The following is a 20,000-nucleotide window of genomic DNA, read 5'->3' as shown; positions in this document are numbered from 1 at the left end:
CCTCACACAGTGTGTCTCCGCAGCAGATTTATGATCGCTCAGCACTAAAAATATGTTACACACATACAGTTGTTGACAAAATACACTGTACATTATATACCTCAGCTAACTAAACTATGGAAATGTATAATATAATTCATATAGCAATACGGTCTCACTGCACAGCAGGCCAGCAGTTAGCCGAGTCGCAATCCATGGTGAGGCACAAGTGCCTCAACTGGCTGCTGATCACCGCACCGTCTCTTCTCAGTATTTGAACGGCAAATGTGAAAATAAAAATATAAATAATCTAAAACTGGTGAAGTTAAATGGAAAATAACTTTAGTATAATCACTGGATACATATAACCATTTAATTAATTTTTTTTCTTTTTCTTTTTTTTTTCTTTTCATGATGGCAGGTGAGTCCGTGCCTCCCCTGCCTCTAGTGACTGCACGCCACTGATGCATATACTGTATGTATATATATATATATATATATATATATATATATATATATATATATATATATATATATATATATATATATATATATATATATCCCGTGTGCAGCTGAGATAGGCTGCAGCACCCCCCGCGACCCCGAAAGGGACAAGCTGCAGACAATGGATGGATGGATATATATATATATATATATATATATATACATATATATTAGGGCTGCAACACCTAATCGATTAAATCGATTAAAATCGATTATAAAAATAGTTGCCGATTAATTTAGTCATCGATTCGTTGGATCTATGCTATGCGCATGCGCAGAGGCTTTTAATTTTTTTTTTTTTTTTTTTTTTTTTTTAAATAAACCTTTATTTATAAACTGCAACATGTACAAACAGCTGAGAAACAATAATCAAAATAAGTATGGTGCCAGTATGCTGGGTTTTTTCAATAAAATACTGGAAAGGACAGAAATGTAGTTTGTCTCTTTTATCCGATTATTAATCGATCAATCGAAGTAATAATCGACAGATTAATCGATTATCAAATTAATCGTTAGTTGCAGCCCTAATATAGATATATATATATATATTAAAATAAACATATATATGTACACACACAAACACACACACACACACACACACACACACACACACACACACACACACACACACACACACACACACACACACACACACACACACACACACACACACACACACACACACACACACACACACACGATCATGTTTGGTGAAAAGTGATCTACATCATGTGTTTGATGGATCCTTCAGTGTCCCAGCAAGACCTTTGGCAGCTTCGAGTCCACCAAAGGCTTCCCGGACGACGTGATCCAGTTCGCGCGCCACCACCCTCTGATGTACAACCCGGTCTATCCCATGACCAGACGGCCCGTCTTCGTCAGGACCAACGTGGACTACAGCTTCACGCAGATCACAGTGGACAGAGTCAACGCCGCCGACGGGCAGTATGACGTCATGTTTATTGGAACAGGTAGGATACAGTTCTACTTATATTTATGTTGCATTACCAATAAGAATCCTTGTTCAGATTCTATGGATTTCATCTAAATCAAGTCGAAACCCTTAAGCTTATGTTTTTGGTCTACTGCCATAAAAACTGCATGGTTCCAGATGTCAGACCTGAATCAACTTGGACGACAAAACCACAAGCAGTTTTTACCTGTTTTCTATCGCAAATTGGATCCTGATCCAGATTGTGTCAAATGTATCGGAATAACTTCATGCTACACAATTAATTTCAGCAAAATCCAGATTCTGGATGCAAGTTAGGCGCATTACTACATTTTTTTAGGACTGTATAAACCTTAAAGCAGCATTGATCTTAGAAAATTTAGCCAAGGGTCAAAAGCATGTAAAAGTGCCCAAAAAAATAAAATATATAGATACACATACATACACACACATATATATATACATATATATATATATACATATATATATATATATATATATATATATATATATATATATATATATATATATATATATATATATATATATATATATATATATATATATATATATATATATATATATATATATATATATATATATATATATATATATATATATATATATATATATATATATACACACACACACATACATACATACACACACACACACACACACACATAAATACATATACAGTATATACACACACACATTATATATATGTATATATATATATATATATATATATATATATATATATATATATATATATATATATATATATATATATATATATATATATATATATATATATATATATATATATATATATATATACAAACCCCGTTTTCATATGAGTTGGAAATTGTGTTAGATGTAAATATAAACGGAATACAATGATTTGCAAATAATTTTCGACTCATATTCCGTTGAATATGCTACAAAGACAACATATTTGATGTTCAAACTGAAAAACATTTTTTTTTTTGCAAATAATTATTAACTTTAGAATCTGATGCCAGCAACACGTGACAGAGAAGTTGGGAAAGGTGGCAATAAATACTGATAAAGTTGAGGAATGCTCATCAAACACTTATTTGGAACATCCCACAGGTGAACAGGCAAATTGGGAACAGGTGGGTGCCATGATTGGGTATAAAAGTAGATTCCATGAAATGCTCAGTCATTCACAAACAAGGATGGGGCGAGGGTCACCACTTTGTCAACAAATGCCTGAGCAAATTGTTGAGCAGTTTAAGAAAAACCTTTCTCAACCAGCTATTGCAAGGAATTTAGGGATTTCACCATCTACGGTCGGTAATATCATCAAAGGGTTCAGAGAATCTGGAGAAATCACTGCACGTAAGCAGCTAAGCCCGTGACCTTCGATCCCTCAGGCTGTAATGCATCAACAAGCGACATCAGTGTGTAAAGGATATCACCACATGGGCTCAGGAACACTTCAGAAACCCACTGTCAGTAACTACAGTTGGTCGCTACATCTGTAAGAGCAAGTTAAAACTCTCCTATGCAAGGCGAAAACCGTTTATCAAAACAACACCCAGAAACGCCGTCGGCTTCGCTGGGCCTGAGCTCATCTTTAATGGACTTATACAAAGTGGAAAAGTGTTCTGTGGTCTGACGAGTCCACATTTCAAATTGTTTTTGGAAACTGTGGACGTCGTGTCCTCCGGACCAAAGAGGAAAAGAACCATCCGGATTGTTATAGGCGCAAAGTTGAAAAGCCAGCATCTGTGATGGTAGGGGGGTGTATAAGTGCCCAAGACATGGGTAACTTACACATCTGTGAAGGCGCCATTAATGCTGAAAGGTACATACAGGTTTTGGAGCAACATATGTTGCCATCCAAGCAACGTTACCATGGACACCCCTGCTTATGTCAGCAAGACAATGCCAAATCACGTGTTACATCAACGTGGCTTCATAGTAAAAGAGTGCGGGTACTGGCCCCACTATGGACTGGACTCTCACGGTTATGTTGGATCCACTAGGGACTGTACTTAGAGGGGGGGTTACCCACATATGCGATCCTCCCCAAGGTTTCTCAGTCATTCACATCGACGTCCCTTGTGTGGACTCTGTGCCGAGGATGTCGTTGTGGCTTGTGCAGCCCTTTGAGACTTTTGTGATTTAGGGCTATATAAATAAACATTGATTGATTGATAGACTGGCCTGCCTGTAGTCCAGACCTGTCTCCCATTGAAAATGTGTGGCACATTATGAAGCCTAAAATACCACAACGGAGACCCCCGGACTGTTGAACAACTTAAGCTGTACATCAAGCAAGAATGGGAAAGAATTCCACCTGAGAAGCTTCAAAAATGTGTCTCCTCAGTTCCCAAACTTTTACTGAGTGTTGTTAAAAGGAAAGGCCATGTAACACAGTGGTGAACATGCCTTTTCCCAACTACTTTGGCATGTGTTGCAGCCATGAAATTCTAAGTTAATTATTATTTGCAAAAAAAAAAAAAAGTTTATGAGTTTGAACATGAAATATCTTGTCTTTGTAGTGCATTCAATTGAATATGGGTTGAAAAGGATTTGCAAATCATTGTATTCCGTTTATATTTACATCTAACACAATTTCCCAACTCATATGGAAACGGGGTTTGTATATATCTATATATATAGATATTTATATATATATATATATATATATATATATAAATATATACAGTATATAGATATACACATACATAGATACACATATATAGATACGCATTTATAGATACACATACATACATATATATATATATATATATATATATATATATATATATATATATATATATATATATGTACATATACATATATATGTGTGTACATATACATATATATACACATATATATACATATATATATATATATCCATTTACACATATACATACACACATATATACATATACATATATATACACATATATATACATATATATATATATCCATTTACACATATACATACACACATATATACATATATATATACATATACACATATACACATACAGTATATATACAGATATACATATATATATATATGTATATATATATATATATATATATATATATATATATATATATATATATATATATATATATATGTATATATATATATATATATATATATATACATATATATATATATATATATATATATATATATATATATATATATATATATATATATATATATATATATATATATATATATATATATATATATATATATATATGTGTATATCTGTATATATACTGTATGTGTATATGTATATATGTGTATATGTATATATATGTATATATATATTCGGTGGATCTATGCTATGCGCATGCGCAGAGGCTACTTTTTTTTGTATTTATTTTAATTTTTTTTAATAAACTTTTATTTATAAACTGAAACATTTACAAACAGCTGAGAAACAATAATCAAAATAAGTATGGTGCCAGTATGCTGTTTTTTTTTCTCCAATAAAATACTGGAAAGGATAGAAATGTAGTTTGTCTCTTTTATCCGATTATTAATCGATTAATTGTAGTAATAATCGACAGATTTATCGATTATCAAATTAGTTGTTAGTTGCAGTCCTAATATATATATATATATATATATATATACATATATAGACACACATATATATACACACACACATATCTATCTATATATATATATATATATATATATATATACACACACACACACACACATATATACACACACATACACACACACATACATATACATATATATATATTTATCTATATCTATCTATATCTATCTATATATATAGATAGATATAGATATATATCAATCAATCAATCAATCAATCAATGTTTATTTATATAGCCCTAAATCACAAGTGTCTCAAAGGGCTGTACAAGCCACAACGACATCCTCGGTACAGAGCCCACATACGGGCAAGGAAAACTCACCCCAGTGGGATGTCAATGTGAATGACTATGAGAAACCTTGGAGAGGACCGCATATGTGGGTAACCCCCCCCCCCCCCCCCTCTAGGGGAGACTATTTTAGCGATATTACGGAGATGAAAGAAGGCCGTTTTAGTAACAGTCTTAATGTGTGACTCAAACGAGAGAGTTGGGTCGAAGATAATACCCAGATTCTTTACCGAGTCGCCTTGTTTAATTGTTTGGTTGTCAAATGTTAAGGTGGTATTATTAAATAGATGTCGGTGTTGAGCAGGACCGATAATCAGCATTTCCGTTTTCTTAGCGTTGAGTTGCAAAAAGTTAGCGGACATCCATTGTTTAATTTAATTAAGACACGCCTCCAGCTGACTACAATCCGGCGTGTTGGTCAGCTTTAGGGGCATGTAGAGTTGAGTGTCATCAGCATAACAGTGAAAGCTAACACCGTATTTGCGTATAATGTCACCTAGCGGCAGCATGTAAATACTAAAGAGTGCAGGGCCAAGAACCGAACCCTGGGGAAGTCTGCACGTTACCTTAACATAGTCCGAGGTCACATTGTTATGGGAGACACACTGCATCCTGTCAGTAAGATAAGAGTTAAACCAAGACAAGGCTAAGTCTGACATCCCAAAATGCGTTTTGATACGCTCTAATAAAATATTATGATCAACAGTATCGAAAGCGGCGCTAAGATCAAGAAGCAGCAACATAGATGACGCATCAGAATCCATCGTAAGCAATAGATCATTAGTCATTTTTGCGAGGGCTGTCTCCGTAGAGTGATTTGCCCTGAAACCGGATTGAAAAGGTTCACAGAGATTGTTAGACGCTAAGTGTTCATTTAGCTGCTGTGCAACAATTTTTTCGAGGATTTTCGAGATAAACGGAAGGTGGGACACCGGCCGGTAGTTTACCATGAGGTCAGGATCGAGGTTAGGTCTTTTGAGTAGAGGATGAATAACCGCTTTTTTGAATGCTAGGGGAACAGTGCCAGAGGAAAGTGATAAGTTTATAATATTTAACACTGATGGACCTAATAATACAAAAAGCTCCTTGATAAGTTTCCCAGGAATTGGGTCAAGTAAACATGTTGTTTGTTTTGTCCCATTTACACATTTTGACAATTCCTCCAATGTTATTTCATCAAAGAGAGAGAAACTATTTTGGAGGGCGGTGTCCGTCGTATATACCGTCGTATTTGTGTTAATAGAACCCAGTTGTAGCTGAGATGCATTGTCTTTAATCTCTTTTCTAATGACTTCAATTTTCTTATTAAAGAAATTCATAAAGTCATCTGCAGAGTGGGTGGAGCTACTGGGAGGAGTCCCTTGTTGGGTTAGCGATGCTACTGTACTAAACAGAAATGTAGGATCATTTTTGTTGAGGTGGATGAGATTTGAGTAATATTTAGCTTTAGCTGAGGTAAGCATGCGTTTATAAGTTATTAAACTATCACACCATGCTTGATGGAAAACCTCAAGTTTAGTCGCACGCCATTTGCGTTCCAGCTTTCTACATGATAATTTATGGGCTTTAGTTTCTTCTGTAAACCATAGATATACACATACATAGATACACATATATATATATAGATACACATACATACATGTGTGTACATATACATATACTGTATATACACATATATATATATATATATATATATATACATATACATAATGCTTGCTTACGGGTACTTGCTAGCGTCATTTATTGACTACAGCGCGGACTACTCTGGTGAACATGTGCACATTTTCAGGACTTATACAAATCCCAAATATACATCAGCCGGTACCAATAGGTAAGAAATATTGGTTTTGTATAATATTGCGAAACAAAACACCAGATATGTCTCCTAATAGGTGCCATTTTGGGGTCCTTATACACACCATAATAATACCCTTTGTAATGCTCTGACAATTTAAGATAGCTTACCAAAGTCGTACTAAAACATTTTGACACATTTTCAAGTGCCGTGTGTCAATGAAACATCAAAGTTTTGGTGTTGCTTGCTTACGGGTACTCGCTAACGACATTTATTGACTACGGCGCGGACTACTATGGTGGACACGTGCAAATTTTCAGGACTTATGCAGATCCCAAATACACATCAGCCGGTACCAATAGGTAAGAAAAATTGTTTTTTCATAATATTGCGAAACAGAACACCAGATATGTCTCCTAATAGGTGCCATTTTGGGGTCCTTATACACACCATAATAATACCAGTATGTTGAAGCACAGTACGTCTGACTACGCTAGCCGTAATGCTCTGACAATTTAACGTAGCTTACCAAAGTCGTACTAAAACATTTTGACACATTTTCAAGTGCCGTGTATTGTCAATGAAACATCAAAGTTTTGGTGTTGCTTGGTTATGGGTACTTGCTAGCGTCATTTATTGAACAGGCGTCAACCTGCAGTCCGTATCTCTTATGTGTAACTGCCATCTGCTGGTCACACTTATTACACCATGTACCAAATAAGAGTAATACATACATTTTTGAGAAAATGGAAGAATTTTAAGTGCCTTATATAGTCCGAAAAATACGGTGATGCAAATTTAAAAGGGTGATTAAAAAAATAGCTCAGTTCTAGTTCTATAAAGTATAAAACTGGGTCTTCTCTCGCTAGACAAAGGAACGGTACTGAAGGTGATCAACGTTCCCAAGGAGAGTTGGAAGAACATGGAGGAACTTCTGCTAGAAGAGCTGGAGGTGTTCAAGGTAAGAAAATTAATGTTCATGATGTCAAATCATGTGATTATGAAATAAGTCAGGATTGTGTGTGTGTGTTCAGGATGCTGCGTCTGTCACCGACATGCAGATCTCCTCCAAACGGGTCGGTTTCACCTTCGCAGCCAAATGTTCGTCATAAAACCAAATATCCCGTCTCAAGTGTGCCTTTCCGCTCTGGTTGCTGTAGCAACAACTGTACGTGGGCTCCAACGCGGGCATCGCCCAGGTGCCCCTCCACCGCTGCAGCGTGTATGGGAAGGCGTGCGCAGAGTGCTGCCTGGCCAGGGACCCTTACTGCGCCTGGGACGGCACGTCCTGCACCCGCTACCTGCCCAACACCAAGAGGTATTTTCCCTGCTAACTCCTTCACCTTTTGGAATCAGTCCCAAATGTCAAGCAGCTAAAATGTACCAAACATGGAGAAGTATGGACAGAGTGTTTTGTAATGGATTTAAATGGGTGCAATTGAGATTTTTTTTTAAATAATATCCACAAATCGTGTTATATATTGTTGTGTTGGCATTTTGTGTTGGTTCGAATATATATATTTTTTGCACCATGACTAGGGAAGGTTGTTTGCATTGGGTCATAGAAGTGTGGAGTGTTTTACATTTGCCCATCATGCTTTTTAATGGCTTTAAATGAGTGTAATTCTTATCTTTTTAATAATATCCACAAATCTTGTTATATTGTGTTGTGTTGGCATTTTGTGTTGGTTCGAATATTTTTTTTGCACCATGACTAAGGAAGGTTGTTTGCATTGGGTCATATAAGTGTGGAGAGAGTGTTTTGCATTTTTCCTATCATGCTTTGTAATGGACGGGTGTAATTCTGAATTGTTTTTAATATATCCACAAATCGTGTTATATTTTGTTATGTGTTGACATTTTGTGTTGGTTCGAATATATATATATATTTTTTTGCACTATGACTGGGGAAAGTTATTTGAATTGGGTCATAAAAGTAAATGCTGCTTTTTGTCTAAATTCAAAGTATGATACTTGGTCGTTGGCCTGACTTTTTAAATGAATTATATTCTTCTTGCAGTCAGATTCCTTACGGGCCGTAATTTGGACCCCCCAGTTCTACATGTATACTTTTTATGACACTGACTTTTCTTACTGTAGACGATTCCGTCGCCAGGATGTGAGGAACGGAGACCCCAACACTCTGTGCTCTGGAGGTAAATTAATTGCTCATGTTGTATTTCAGTGTCATGAAATAGGCAATTATTGCATACATTTTAAATACAGGTAAACAGAAATGTTTAATATCGTGCAGTTTTTGCTTACAGTTTTTGAAAAGCCCACATTTTCAGTTCAAGTTTCCATAATCTAAGTCATAATCTTTCAAATGTTATCAAGATAAGTCGTATGTTTTGAGCGTGTCATATTAATTTCACCCATCTTTGCACGATATTCTAATTTTTGGAGTTTCACCTGTATATTGAATATTCAAATTGGATATGAAATAAATAAAAAGAAAATAAGTAGATAAAACAATTATTTTGTATTAATTCACAATTAATTCTGAATTATTTAATTAACTTATATTTTATTGAACTATGGTATAAAAAACAATTTAACTAAATGTGTATTTTGGCTTCAGATTGAAATGTAATTGGGTTAAAATTAATAATATATAATAATCAGGGCTGTCAAATGATTATTTTTTTTAAATCAGATTAATCACATTTAGAATTTGGATTAATCACAGGTGATTACTTGCTTGCATAATTAAAATGTGCTTAAGAGCCCAATATTTGTACACAAATGCAATTGTATTGCCAGAATGTCACTCAGTTTTAAATGTTTTAGTTGAAGGCATGTCATTTATTTGTACAAGTTTGACCTAAAAGTTCTTTCAGCATGTATTTTGAAATGTGAAATCACCAGCGAGTCTCCTCACTCATTCTTGCACTGATGTATTGTTGATCTCATCACTGAAGGTAAAAAAGCGTGTAGGGACAAAAAAAATAGCATGATTCTTCTAAGTGTTCATGATTAATGCCATCATGTTTTGTGAATAATCGCATGCGTTAACTGGTTCATTTTGACAGCCCTAATAATAATAATAATAATAATAATAATAACTCGTTCTTCACTTTCATACATCCGTTGTATCTCCATTGTAACCCAAAATAGAAGTGGTTATTAAAATATACATTAATGGGCATTTGTAAACGTCCAATGGTGGTATCACAACAAGATTATATAAAAAAGTACATTTACAATGTTACAAATGCTAAATAGTTTGTTAGAAATAATAATAACTAAGAAGTATTCCAGAGTAGGAGAAACAAAGCCTCACTCATCTGACCGTGTTGCAAAGTCCCAAGTTCTCACCCACGTAACCCTTGGTGACCTCCATCCTTCTAGAACACCGCCCTTCAAAAGAAAGAACCTACAAAAAGAAGGAGCTGACCTAAATGTGCAGTATTAGTATCTGTGTAACTGAAGTCGTGCCCTGGTCTCTGCAGACCACCACAAGCACCACGTGGCTGAGAAGAAAGTGTACGGCGTGGAAGGAAGCAGCTCCTTCCTGGAGTGCATCCCCAAGTCCCTGCAGGCCCGAGTCACCTGGACCTTCCACAGGCAGCGAGAGAAGCCAAGAGAGGAGGTGAGAGGTCAAAGTGCAATTAGCTACACGTAGACTGACCAATAACAATCGAGTATGTCATGATTTGTACGTGGACTGACCAATGTTTGCAAAGTGCAGCATGGAGACCGACCAATGACTGCACTAAGACTGAGTGACATCACAACCCGAATGCTGCCTTTTGATAGACTAACAAATGTTTGCATGAGGAAAATACATGATTTTAAGACAACTAGACCGCCTAATGAGTGTAACTTTAGGACAGCTAGACTGCCCAATGACTAACTTTAGGACAGCTAGACCGGCCAATGACTATGTGACTTTAAGACAGCTAGACCATTCAATGACTGCGTGACTTTAAGAAAGCCAGACTGCCCAATGACTCCTTGACTTTAAGACAGCTAGACCGCCCAAAGACTCCTTGACTATAAGACAGCTAGACTGCTCAATGACTGTGTGACTTTAAGACAACTAGACTGCCCAATGACTGTGTGACTTTAAGACAGCTAGACCGCCCAAAGACTCCTTGACTATAAGACAGCTAGACCGCTCAATGACTGTGTGACTTTAAGACAGCTAGACCGCCCAAAGACTCCTTGACTATAAGACAGCTAGACCGCTCAATGACTGTGTGACTTTAAGACAACTATACTGCCCAATGACTGTGTGACTTTAAGACAGCTAGACCGCCCAAAGACTCCTTGACTATAAGACAGCTAGACCGCTCAATGACTGTGTGACTTTAAGACAACTAGACTGCCCAATGACTGTGTGACTTTAAGACAGCTAGACCGCCCAAAGACTCCTTGACTATAAGACAGCTAGACCGCTCAATGACTGTGTGACTTTAAGACAACTAGACTGCCCAATGACTGCGTGACTTTAAGACAGCTAGACCGCCCAAAGACTCCTTGACTATAAGACAGCTAGACCGCTCAATGACTGTGTGACTTTAAGACAACTAGACTGCCCAATGACTGCGTGACTTTAAGACAGCTAGACCGCCCAAAGACTCCTTGACTATAAGACAGCTAGACCACCCAATGACTGAGCGACTTTAAGACAACTAGACTGCCCAATGACTGTTTGACTTTAAGACAGCTAGACTGCCCAATGACTCCTTGACTGTAAGACAGCTAGACTGCCCAATGACTGTAACTTTAAGACAACTGGACTGCCCAATGACTGTGTGACTTTAAGACAGCTCGACTGCCCAATGACTCCATGACTTTAAGACAACTAGACCGCCCACTGACTCCTTGACTTTAAGACAGCTAGACCGCCCAATGACTGCATGATTTTAAGTCCACTAGACCACCAAGGACTGCATGACTTCAAGTCAACTGGACCGCTTAATGAGGAAACTAGACCGCCCAATGACTCCTTGACTTCACGAAACTAGACCGCCCAATGACTCCTTGACTTCACGAAACTAGACCGCCCAATGACTCCTTGACTATAAGACAGCTAGACCGTTCAATGACTGTGTGACTTTAAGACAACTAGACTGCCCAATGACTGCGTGACTTTAAGACAGCTAGACCGCCCAAAGACTCCTTGACTATAAGACAGCTAGACCGCTCAATGACTGTGTGACTTTAAGACAACTAGACTGCCCAATGACTGTGTGACTTTAAGACAGCTAGACCGCCCAAAGACTCCTTGACTATAAGACAGCTAGACCACCCAATGACTGAGCGACTAAGACAACTAGACTGCCCAATGACTGTTTGACTTTTAGACAGCTAGACTGCCCAATGACTCCTTGACTGTAAGACAGCTAGACTGCCCAATGACTGTAACTTTAAGACAACTAGACTGCCCAATGACTGTGTGACTTTAAGACAGCTAGACCGCCCAAAGACTCCTTGACTATAAGACAGCTAGACCGCTCAATGACTGTGTGACTTTAAGACAACTAGACTGCCCAATGACTCCATGACTTTAAGACAGCTAGACCGCCCAATGACTCCTTGACTTTAAGACAGCTAGACCGCCCAATGACTGCATGATTTTAAGTCCACTAGACCACCAAGGACTGCATGACTTCAAGGCAACTGGACCGCCTAATGAGGAAACTAGACCGCCCAATGACTCCTTGACTTCACGAAACTAGACCGCCCAATGACTCCTTGACTTCACGAAACTAGACCGCCCAATGACTCCTTGACTATAAGACAGCTAGACCGTTCAATGACTGTGTGACTTTAAGACAACTAGACTGCCCAATGACTGCGTGACTTTAAGACAGCTAGACCGCCCAAAGACTCCTTGACTATAAGACAGCTAGACCGCTCAATGACTGTGTGACTTTAAGACAACTAGACTGCCCAATGACTGTGTGACTTTAAGACAGCTAGACCGCCCAAAGACTCCTTGACTATAAGACAGCTAGACCACCCAATGACTGAGCGACTAAGACAACTAGACTGCCCAATGACTGTTTGACTTTTAGACAGCTAGACTGCCCAATGACTCCTTGACTGTAAGACAGCTAGACTGCCCAATGACTGTAACTTTAAGACAACTAGACTGCCCAATGACTGTGTGACTTTAAGACAGCTAGACCGCCCAAAGACTCCTTGACTATAAGACAGCTAGACCGCTCAATGACTGTGTGACTTTAAGACAACTAGACTGCCCAATGACTCCATGACTTTAAGACAGCTAGACCGCCCAATGACTCCTTGACTTTAAGACAGCTAGACCGCCCAATGACTGCATGATTTTAAGTCCACTAGACCACCAAGGACTGCATGACTTCAAGGCAACTGGACCGCCTAATGAGGAAACTAGACCGCCCAATGACTCCTTGACTTCACGAAACTAGACCGCCCAATGACTCCTTGACTTCACGAAACTAGACCGCCCAATGACTCCTTGACTTCACGAGAGCTAGACCGCCTAATGACTGCAGGACTTTAAGCCAGCTAGACTACCCAAAGAATCATGACTTCAAGGCAACTGGACCACTTAATGACAGCATGACTTAAAGATAACTCGACCGGCAAATGACAGCATGACTTTAAGCTAACTACACCTGCAAATGACTGCATGACTTTAAGCTAACTAGACTGGCAACTGACTGCATGACTTTAAGCTAACTACACCTACAAATGACTGCATGACTTTAAGACAACTAAAACACTTAATGACTGCATGACTTTAAGACAACTAAAACACTTAATGACTGCATGACTTTAAGCTAACTACACCTGCAAATGACAGCATGACTTTAAGCTAACTAGACTGGCAAATGACTGCATGACTTTAAGCTAACTACACCTACAAACGACTGCATGACTTTAAGACAACTAAAACACTGAATGACTGCATGACTTTAAAGGCCTACTGAAATGATTTTTATTTATTTAAACGGGAATAGCAGATCCATTCTATGTGTCATACTTGATCATTTCGCGATATTGCCATATTTTTGCTGAAAGGATTTAGTAGAGAAAATCGACGATAAAGTTCGCAACTTTTGCTCGCTGATAAAAAAAAAGCCTTGCCTGTACCGGAAGTAGCGTGACGTCACAGGAGCTACGATTCCTCACAATTCCCCATTGTTTACAATGGAGCGAGAGAGTTTCGGACCGAGAAAGTGATGATTACCCCATTAATTTGAGCGAGGATGAAAGATTCGTAGATGAGGAACGTTACAGTGAATGACTTGAGAGGCAGTGATGGACGTATCTTTTTTCGCTCTGACCGTAACTTAGGTACAAGCTGGCTCATTGGATTCCACACTCTCCTTTTTCTATTGTAGATCACAGATTTGTATTTTAAACCACCTCGGATACTATATCCTCTTGAAAATGAGAGTCGAGAACGCGAAATGGACATTCAGTGCCTTTTATCTCCATGACAATACATCAGCGAATTGCTTTAGCTACGAGCTAACGTGATAGCATCGTGCTTTAACTGCATATAGAAACAAAAGAAATAAACCCCTGACTGGAAGGATAGATAGAAAATCAACAATACTATTAAACCGTGGACATGTAAATACACGGTTAATGCTTTCCAGGCTGGCGAAGGTTAACAATGCTGTGCTAACGACGCCATTGAAGCTAACTTAGCAACCAGACTGCACAGAGCTATGCTAAAAACATTAGCTCTCCACCTACACCAGCCAGCCCTCATTTGCTCATCAACACCCGTGCTCACCTGCGTTCCAGCGATCGGCAGAAGGACGAAGGACTTCACCCGATGCGTTTGGCGGCCCGGAGACGTAGGAAGTCAAGGTGAAGTCGGCGGCTAGCGCGGCTAGCGCTCCAACAAAGTCCTCCTGGTTGTGTTGCTGTAGTCCGCTGCTAATACACTGATCCCACCTACAACTGTCTTCTTTGCAGCCTTCATTGTTCATTAAAAAAATTGCAAAAGATGTCCAGAATACTGTGGAATTATGAAATGAAAACAGAGCTTTTTGTATAGGATTCTACGGGGTACCATAACTTCCGTTACTCGGACTTCGTCACGCGCATACGTCATCATACCGCGATGTTTCAGCCGGATATTTCCCGGGAATTTTAAAATGTCACTTTATAAGTTAACCCGGCCGTATTGGCATGTGTTGCAATGTTAAGATTTCATCATTGATATATAAACTATCAGACTGCGTGGTCGGTAGTAGTGGCTTTCAGACGGCCTTTAAGACAACTAAAACACTTAATGACTGCATGACTTTAAGCTAACTACACCTACAAATGACTGCGTGACTTTAAGCTAACTAGACTGGCAACTGACTGCATGACTTTAAGCTAACTACACCTACAAACGACTGCATGACTTTAAGACAACTAAAACACTGAATGACTGCATGACTTTAAGACAACTAAAACACTGAATGACTGCATGACTTTAAGACAACTAAAACACTGAATGACTGCATGATTTTAAGACAACTAAAACACTTAATGACTGCATGAATTCAAGACCACCCAAGGACAATACAGCCCGATTGCACAGAGAGACTTAGTGGAAGGACTAAGGTCATGACATACCAGGTATTAAGTCACCCTGAAGGGTCTTTCTGGTCCCCAAAAATAAAACGGAGGATTTGTAGTTGTGCTACAGAAGGTGTTAAATTGAATTAGAGTTTGTTGTGAAACTTTATCCTTGATGGAAGACGTCTAAAAAGTTGCTCCATGTTCCGATGTGAAGGTGCGTCTGGACGACCGCATCCTGCAGACGGACAGAGGGCTTCTGATTCGGCGCGTCCTAAGAAGGGACATGGGCGTGTACCAGTGCCACGCCATGGAACACGGCTTCACCCAAACCATGCTGGGCATCACATTAGACGTCATCCAGTCCGCCTCCGCCAACCTGCCCTCCGTGGCCCCTTCCCGAGCGGAGCCTCGCAGCTCAGGAACCCCCCAGTCGGTTAACCCCAAGCTTTGGTATCGGGACTTTATGCAGCTTGTGGACCATCCCAACCTCAGCACCGTAGACCAGATTTGCGAGCAGGTCTGGGCTCGCCGGAATCCCGCCGGTGAGCAAACGGAAAGGAAAGTCGTCGCTCTGGGGAAGGGCCCGGCCACCCCTGGCCCCTCGGTCCGGCCCTCTAACAAGAAGTGGAAGCACCTTCAGGACTTGAGGAAGGGGAGGAACCGCCGGACCCACGACGGAAAACAGAACCCTCGGACGCCGCGGAGTGCGGGGGAGTAAGTTTGGAGGATTTCAAAGAACTCATTCAGGGAGGATGATAGAACTCTTGGAGTCGGAGCACCTCCGCCATTGTGTATATTTATCTACAGACTTCCTTGCATGTGCTGTCCTACGTTCATCCTGCACGATCCTGTCACCGTGTCCTAGTCGAGTGTACGTATGCGCAGGTACGGTAAAAAAAAAAGACACGCCCCCTTCGGTAGTTTAAAACAACACTCGGAAAGAGCGGACCAGATCTTCAGTCTGTTGTGACATTCTTTAGTGTGAACTCTATGCCACTAAAAAATCCTGGATCAACTTCACCCCTAAGGACTGGAGGGCAAGTGGTCCAGAACTTGACTGTCACACAACTGGAATAAACAACTGGAATAAATGTGCGCACACACAAGCATGCAGAAAGATGGACTACTTCATACTCACAAGTCTTTCCTTTGTTGTTGTTTTGTCTTACTGCGTAAATGTAGCGCTTGCAGCAGGGGACACACTGACAACTTCCTTTTGGCACAAAACCAAATCCACGACGCAAAGCAGTGGTGTTTGAAGAACAAATCACATGTGACTGCTTGATGTTGTGCCACCAGATGAAACCACTACAAAAAACTACTGCTTGTTTACGGTTAGTGTGAAAATGAGGTGTTTAGTGTCGACATGCAAAAAGCACAAATAGATCGCTAGCATTAGGACCACGCTCAAAATAAAAGAACAAGTAATAAAATGATGTTACCAAATTACTCTAGTATTCAGAGGAAAACAAGTATTACAAGAACTGTTTTCACCAACTAACACTCTAACACTAACCCTAATCGCCTAACTTCAACCTACACCCTAACCACAACCCTAACATCCCGAGTCCTAACCCGGGATAAACCCTAAACCCGAATCCTAACCTCCCAATAACCAAAACTTGACTCTTGCCACAACCTTAACCCACTTCTGACCTTAGTTCAAACCCAAAACACTAACCATTCCTAATCCTAACCCCAACCAAATTCATGACCCGAACCTCATTTATAGCCAAAACCCTAGCCCACAACACCCTAACCCTACATCTCTAGCCATAACCCCAGTTAAAACACTAACCAGGACTACTGTATAATACAACACTAATCCTAGCTCTAAACCAGAATCCCAATCTCCCAATAACCAAAACCCAACCCTTGCCAGCAATCTAACCCACTTCTGATTCTAGTTCCAATCCAAAAGTCAAGCACTAACTATCCTAATCCCAACTCTAAACCTAACCCAAATCATGACCCCTAACCTCATCCAAAACCAAAGCCCTAGCCCAAAACCGCAAACCCTAGATTGAACCCCAGAGCGATAATCACAACCCTAACATCTCTAGTCCTAACCCCACTTAAAACCCTAACGAGAACTATAACACAACACTAATTTTGGCCATAAACCCGAATCCCCAATAGCCAAAACCAAGTCTTGCTACAAATCTACTCCAAATCATGACCCGACCCTCATTCATAGCTAAAACCCTAGCCCAAAACACCCAAACCCAAATCATGACCGTAACAATTTGAGTCCTAACCCCATTTAAAACCCTAATACTAATCCTTGCCCTAAAATCGAATCTCCAATAACCAAAACCCTTCACCTTGCTACCACCCTAACCCAACCTCCAGTAAAAAACCCAAACTCACGTCTATTTTCTCGGATGTGTACTTTTCAGCCCGGTGCTGATTCAATATGAACATTAAATATTGGGAACTTTACCTTCCATGGTTCCTGACATGGAAAATGATACTTCAGATCACGGTACTGGACTATAGTACATTAGCTACATTAACTGTAATATTATTGTTATTATATTTATGAGTGTGACTATGATTTTATTGTCATTTGTATTCCAAAGCGGTACGACATGGCCTGGCTCATGTTCTGATGTTGTTTGTGATGAATAAAAAGTATGCAAATGATTTGTTTGGAACAACATCGTCACATATTTACATTAGTACACATTCCATGTTGTTAGTTTACCTGGTGGTGCAAGCCTGCCCTCTAGCGGCCACTGCTTGTACTGCAAGATGATGATGGCTGAGTTCTATTCCCCTGCCGACGTACACTGCAGTAAGAGTATATTTACAAGCATGACTGTCAGTATCATAATTGATGGTATCACTCCGATCATCATGACAATAATTTACTAATAATTGTTTTCCTGTAAGTGAATTGATGTGAAGGAAGCATTGGGAGACATGTTCCTAGTCGTCCTACACACAGATGACCACATGGGGGTGCTACAATCAACAAAATCACTTCTACTCAGCTCACACGTATTCATATTCATATTACATCATAGCTGGTCAGAGGATTATGAATATTCAGACTTTTTCGAGATCAATGAGCTTTAAAAAAAAAAAAGAAGATTTATGATTAATTACCGGCTGCTTGTCCCAATTAAAACGTTTTTACTTTCGGTATTTTTCTGATATTGGAGCCTTAAGTGGTGGCAAATAATGACATAGTATCAGCGTGAATCATACATACTTGTATTGGTTTGTAGCGAGTGAAATAAAACAGAACAATGAAAAACACTAACCTATTTATTCTTAACTGTCTGGAATAGACGTGTGCTTTCTTTAAGTTGGAGTGAAGTGGTAATTGATTTTTTTGGGGGGACCCCTAGTGGCCACGATAATTCATAAAGTTATGTTCATGACGCAGTAAGTTGAATGATGCAGACACGTTTGTTACTGGACACTTTCTAATATGCTCCTGCCTTGGAGACTCTGTATGTGTCAGTAATATGCAACTATAATTATTTGATAAAGTTTTATATTGACAAAAGAGCTGTTTTCGACTGCAATATTGTTCAATTTGTTCTTACGTACACTACGTCTAGCTTGTGTGCTTAGCTGTTGTGTAGCTGCTAGCTCCTGAAGGGCCGGCATGGCGAAGTTAGGAGAGTGGCCGTGCCAGCAATCTGAGGGTTACTGGTTCAATCCCCACCTTCTACCATCCCAGTCACGTCCGTTGTGTCCTTGAGCAAGACACTTCACCCTTGCTCCTGATGGGCCTGGTTAGCGCCGTGCATGAATGGGTGAATGTGAAGAATAGTGTCAAAGCACTTTGAATTCCTTAAAAAAAAAAAGATAGAAAAGCGCTATACAAGTACGACCCATTTACCGTTTACCATTTTTAGTAGCCTAGCATGTTTAAAATAGAAGACACGCTGCCCTTTTTGGAGGACAGTTCAATATTAACTGACGATACAGCTTTACACAAGTAAACACGCTGCTTGTATCGGACATTTAAACTTGCTTTTATCCTGGTATCGGACCGATAGCCAATATCAATATCACACATACCTAATATAAAGTTTGAATAGCAGATATTTCTCCACAATTGTATCTTTACCTAAAGATTTATCCCAGTCATTTTTGTTATTAATTTATCCACACTTAATGTAACTTAGTTCTTGTGATATCAGTGCTAATTTGACTCTTTTACACTAACCTGTCATTTACTTATATAGAATATTAAGAACAAACTGGTCTCTTTCCATTCTTCCTGTTATTTTATATTTCTACCACAACCCGTCTGGGCAGCAAAATGAATAAATCACAGCCAAGAACCAAAAGTATTAACTGTATCAATTA

The 20,000-nt window shown here is 39.0% G+C and overlaps 1 protein-coding gene across 2 annotated transcripts in view; it reads left to right on the top strand.

The window, feature by feature from the left end:
- The window catches only part of sema3b (sema domain, immunoglobulin domain (Ig), short basic domain, secreted, (semaphorin) 3B), a 63,428-nt gene extending 44,616 nt beyond the window's left edge, over positions 1-18,812 (top strand). For both annotated transcript variants that reach the window (XM_062058016.1, XM_062058009.1), the window contains exons 12-18: positions 1,235-1,454; positions 8,018-8,109; positions 8,183-8,224; positions 8,309-8,466; positions 9,249-9,304; positions 10,601-10,740; positions 15,886-18,812. In XM_062058016.1, the coding sequence (XP_061914000.1) occupies positions 1,235-1,454; positions 8,018-8,109; positions 8,183-8,224; positions 8,309-8,466; positions 9,249-9,304; positions 10,601-10,740; positions 15,886-16,389 (1,212 nt within the window). In that variant the 3' untranslated portion in view covers positions 16,390-18,812. The remainder of the gene's footprint in view (positions 1-1,234; positions 1,455-8,017; positions 8,110-8,182; positions 8,225-8,308; positions 8,467-9,248; positions 9,305-10,600; positions 10,741-15,885) is intronic.
- The last annotated feature ends 1,188 nt before the right edge of the window (positions 18,813-20,000 follow it).

Source organism: Entelurus aequoreus, linkage group LG01 (assembly GCF_033978785.1).
Source record: "Entelurus aequoreus isolate RoL-2023_Sb linkage group LG01, RoL_Eaeq_v1.1, whole genome shotgun sequence".
Lineage (NCBI taxonomy): Eukaryota > Metazoa > Chordata > Actinopteri > Syngnathiformes > Syngnathidae > Entelurus > Entelurus aequoreus.
Note: the sequence above shows the minus strand (reverse complement) of the source record. Positions and strands in the feature narration are given on the sequence as shown.